This window comes from Diabrotica virgifera, chromosome 5, assembly GCF_917563875.1.
Source record: "Diabrotica virgifera virgifera chromosome 5, PGI_DIABVI_V3a".
Lineage (NCBI taxonomy): Eukaryota > Metazoa > Arthropoda > Insecta > Coleoptera > Chrysomelidae > Diabrotica > Diabrotica virgifera.
The window spans coordinates 119,842,541-119,847,538 of record NC_065447.1 but is presented as its reverse complement, the minus strand read 5'-3'; the positions used below and the strand labels follow the sequence as shown (position 1 = coordinate 119,847,538).

The 4,998-nt window shown below is 38.5% G+C and overlaps 1 protein-coding gene across 1 annotated transcript; it reads left to right on the top strand.

Annotated features, from left to right (window-relative positions):
• Positions 1–3,140: 3,140 nt before the first annotated feature.
• LOC126885452 (uncharacterized) lies at positions 3,141–4,607 on the top strand. Its single transcript, XM_050652023.1, has one exon. The coding sequence runs from the start codon at positions 3,141–3,143 to the stop codon at positions 4,605–4,607; it is 1,467 nt and encodes a 488-aa protein (XP_050507980.1).
• The last annotated feature ends 391 nt before the right edge of the window (positions 4,608–4,998 follow it).

Here is a 4,998-nt window from a genome sequence, read left to right as displayed (position 1 = left end):
TCGAAGAGGACCACAACAAATCAAGTGGTGGATGCTAAAAGATGAGAAAGAAGGTCTATTCAGGGAAAAAATAGTAGAGAAAATATGTTGGAACATGAAAGGAAGCCCTACTGCAATTTGGAGAAAAATGGCCAGTCGTATTAGAGAGACTGCTATTGAAATACTGGGGAAAACGTCAGGAAAAAATTTTGAGGATAAAGAGACTTGGTGGTGGTCAAACGAAGTTCAAGGAAAAATAAAAGAGAAGGGAAAATTATATAAAAAGTGGCAAGAAACCAGATCCAACACAGATCTTCAAAACTATATGGTCGCGAAAAAGGAAGCGAAAGTAGCAATAGCAAAAGCTAAAGCAGAAGCGTATTCAAACATATACGATCAACTTGATACCAGGGAAGGCGAAACGAAGATATATAAAATAGACAAACAGAGAGCAAAGAAAGCAAAAGATTTTAATCAGATTAGATGTATCCGAGATAAAAATAATAAAATACTAGTTCACGAAAAGGATGTCAAAAAGAGATGGAGAAAGTACTTTGACAGCTTATTAAATGAAGAATTTGACAGACAGCCTGTGGAGCCAACGGAGACAGTAGCAGCAATGGTCACCAAAATAACAAACGAGAAAGTGGCTCAAGCGTTTCAAAAAATAAAGAAAGGAAAAGCGGTAGGACCAGATGATATTCCTGGGGAAGTATGGAAAGCATTGGGAGAGACAGGAACAAGGTGGCTAGCAGGTTTATTTAATAGAATTATGGAAGTTGGACAAATGCCAGACGAATGGAGAAGCAGTATACTAGTACCTGTATACAAAAACAAGAGAGATATACAGCAGTATACAAACTACAGGGCTATAAAACTGCTTAGCCACACCATGAAAATATGGGAGAGAGTAATTGATAGACGGATACGTGAAGAGACCGACATATCCGAGAATCAATTTGGCTTTATGCAGGGCAGATCAACAACAGACGCAATTTTCATTATAAGGCAGTTGATGGAAAAATACAGGAGTAAAGAAACAAACGCTCATATGGTATTCATTGATCTTGAGAAAGCATATGATAGAGTTCCTCGAGAGATTCTGTGGTGGGCACTCAATAAGAAAGGAGTCACTGGTGCATATTTAAAGATTGTGAGGGATATGTATGAGGGAGTAACGACTAGTGTTAGGACAGGTGTGGGAGAGACTGATAAATTTTATGTGAAATTAGGATTGCACCAAGGCTCGGTGCTTAGTCCATATTTATTCTCATTAGATTTGGACCAGATAACAGCGAAACTACAGGGTAACATTCCATGGTGCTTAATGTCTGCTGATGATGACGTGTTAGTAGGAAATAGTGAAAGAGACTTAGAACAAAAACTGGAACAGTGGACACGAGCTCTGGAGGAAAAAGGTTTAAAGTTTAGTAGGACAAAGACAGAGTATTTGGAATGTTCATTTAAAGATGGAGTTACTACAAATAAAATGGTATCTTTGGATGGTGAACTGCAGTGGCGGCTTTAGCGGGTAGGCAGGGTAGGCAACTGCCTACCCAAAATTTGTGGGCAACGCATGTGGAATTGTGGATCATACATCACGCAATGGGCCGAGCCGTGTATTACACTGCCAGAGCCGTAGTGACACAGCCGGCGTTGTTAGCAGAGCCGCGCGGGCGGGCTCAAGGTTACACAGAACCGCCACCCCCTCCCCCCACACTCTCTCGTGCACGCTCAAGTCGCCCTCTCTCACTCACCCTCACTGGCCGTCGCCACTGCCACTGCCACAGCCACAGCACAGTGCCACTGCCAAGTGCCAGTCAGTCAGTGTCAGTCTGCATTTACAGTTCATGAGTTTCGAAGTGAATTATTATTATACGGTGTGCTGTGACTGTTAAGGCCCCGTCTCACCATCAAATAATTGACAGTTAATTTGATCAAACTTGACAGTTAGTGACACAAAGTGACAGTTAGTATGTATAGTTTGTGTCACTAGTCAAGTTTGACTGTCAAGTTTGATCAAATAACTGTCAATTATTTGATGGTGAGACGGGGCCTTTATGTTACGTGATGTCGATGGACAGATTTGTTGTGAAGCTAAAGCCAAAAGTGAAGGAAGTGCAGGTTCAATTAAAAAGTGATCCAGATGATAATGATAGTAAAAATAAAAGGCCCAGGTTAGAAGAGCCTCAGCAGAGTCAGCAGCCTCATACAGGTATAGACATTAGGCCTACTTCTACTTCTAATATTAATAGGACTTGGCGGGGCGGAACGCTGCCGCGTTCCTCAATAGGCTTACCGGACAAAACTAATGCGGCTCCGCCTGTCATCATAGACATTAGCATTGACTGTAGTTCTGGGCCCACGCAGCCAAGAACAAATTTTCCTAGGCGGGTCATTAGTGGAAATTCTAGATCTTTTAAAAGCATTTGGTACGATAAATTTGCTTGGTTGGAGTACTCTATCACCAAAGATGCAGTGTTTTGTTTTTATTGTAGACATTTTTAGTACAAAAAAGTCATGACGTCCTTATCAACACAGGGTATAATGATTGGAAAAATATTGGCAAAATGTGTGATAAACACGAGACGTCAAATTCTCACAAAATGTGCATTTCAAAGTATAAAGGTTGGATTGATTCTAAAAAAACTGGTGCTGTTACTACCAAAATCAATGATCAAATCGCAAAAGAAATTGAAAAAAATCGAGAGTGCTTGAAGTCTATCGTCAGAAGTGCATTATTTTGTGCCAGACAAAATATTGCTTTAAGGGGACACCGAGAAGTGAAAGCACGATTGCCCCAGATTGAGCAGAAAGGAACCCCTGATAGCAGTGATGATTCTGAACAAGAAGAGTCTGGAGAAAAAGATAATACCGAAAACAGAGAATTAGAAGAAGAATCTGAAAGTTTGCCTCTTGAGACCAATTCTGGAAATTTTAAGGAACTTATTAATTTACTGTGTCTTGAAAATGAAAAATTGGACCACGATATGAAAAACATGCCTAAGAATGCTAAATACACATCAAAAGGCATTCAAGCTGATATTCTGACTGCAGCTTCTAATATAATAGTAAGAAATATTGTAGAAGAAATTAAAAATGGAATCAAAGTCTATAGTTTGATCATTGATGAGGCTCGTGATGAAGGCCATAAAGAACAAATGAGCATTTGCTGCCGATACGTTTTAGAATCAGGGATAAGAGAACGATTTCTTGGTTTTGTACAATTGACTAAGCTGGACGCATTAGCTCTGGCAAACAAAATACAACATTTTTTAAACCACATCGGGCTTAATATTCAGCTCTGTGTCAGCCAGTCTTACGACGGAGCATCCGTTATGTCTGGAAAATTTTCCGGTGTACAAGCATTAATGAGGGAAATCACGGGAAACCCCTGCCCATATGTGCACTGTCATGCTCACAGGCTCAACCTAGTTCTTGTCGATGTAAGTAAACGTGTACAGTCCGTTGGTGATACTATCGGCCTGTTAGAAGCAATATATGCTTTCCAGTCTGCTTCAACTTTACGCAATGAATTGTTCTCATTTGAAGTAAAAACTAAAAGTGGGACCAAGAAGTTGAAAGTTCCCCAGCATAGCGACACAAGATGGGTCTCAAAGTACAAAGGAGTTAACTTTTTCAAAACCCAGTTTAGCTCAATTGTAGTGGCACTGCAAAAATGTGCTCAAAATAAAGCTAAGCCAAGAGAAGCTGCAGAAGCTAAAGGCCTCCTCACCCAGTTTCGTTCTTTTGATGTAATTTATTTTCTTGTTTGCTTAGACGAAATTTTATGCTACCTAAACATACTTTCCAAGCAACTACAGTCATCAAACATTGACATTGGGAAAAGCTTAAGACTTATTAAAGCAACAATAGAAAGTCTATGTAAGATGCGAACAGATGACAAGTTTGAAGAGTTATACAAAAAAGCTCAAGACATTTTTCAAGTTCAAGGAAGTGTGAGTGACTTTAGTGTGGAAAACAGACCTATAAGAAAGCAGACGCCATCCAGCAGTCTATCTGACTTTTTAGTTTTTGAAACTACTGGAAAAGTGAAATCAACGTGCAATGATGAAAGTGTTTCTAAAAAAACTCAATTTAAAGCAGAACTCTTTAGCATAGTTGATAATATTTCAGAAGAAATGGAAAAGAGATTCTCAGAAAATTCAAGTCTTCTAGCTTGCATATCATCATGTAATCCAAACTCACAAAATTTTCTGGATCCAAAAGAATTGTGTTCCTTTGCTAAATTTTGGGGAAAAGATGAAGAGTTTTGCATTCAACTAAAAGCACAGTGTGACTTAGGCAAATCTATGTTTTCCAAATGTAAAAGTACAGAAGATCTGTATAAAGAGCTTTTTTCCTTCGGTTCATTCAATGAGTTGAGATATATAGTGTCCGTTGTTCTAGTGATACCTGTAAGTTCGGCGACAGCTGAAAGAAGTTTCTCATCGATGAGACGAATTAAAAACTGCTTAAGATCTACAATGATGGGGCAAAGACTTCACAGTTTGGGAGTGATTTCAATAGAACGAGAACTTAGCTACAATCTCCTATGTCACCCTGAAATTGTTGTAGACGAATTCGCCGCTCAAAAAGGGAGAAGACTAAAGTTCCTTTTAAAATGAACTCCATCAGTTACATTTTTCTGTTCAATAGAAGGTTCAATAAAAACAATTCATTAAACATTTTAAAATAATATGTACAACTCTTTTTCGAACACTGTAAGAATAACTAACTTGTGTAATACATTTTGTGTGATTTGCCTCGTCAATTTGATTTTGTCGTTTTTATTTCCCAATACTAATTAGGCTAAATACATTATATATACATAGTGCACTTACCCTAACAGAGTTCTGTATCAGGTACCGGTAAGTTTATTAAATTTATAACATAAGACTAGACTATAGAGGTAGGCCTACATTAAGTTTCTTGGAAAATATATATTAGTATAATTGTTACCTCCAGCTAGGCATTAACTCACTTAACAAGTTGTTTGGAAAATTAAGTCAGAGAGAG

Coding starts and splice junctions, on each gene's coding strand:
- LOC126885452 (XM_050652023.1), top strand. CDS start 3,141: ATGAGCATTTGCTGCCGATACGTTTTAGAATCAGGGATAAGAGAACGA.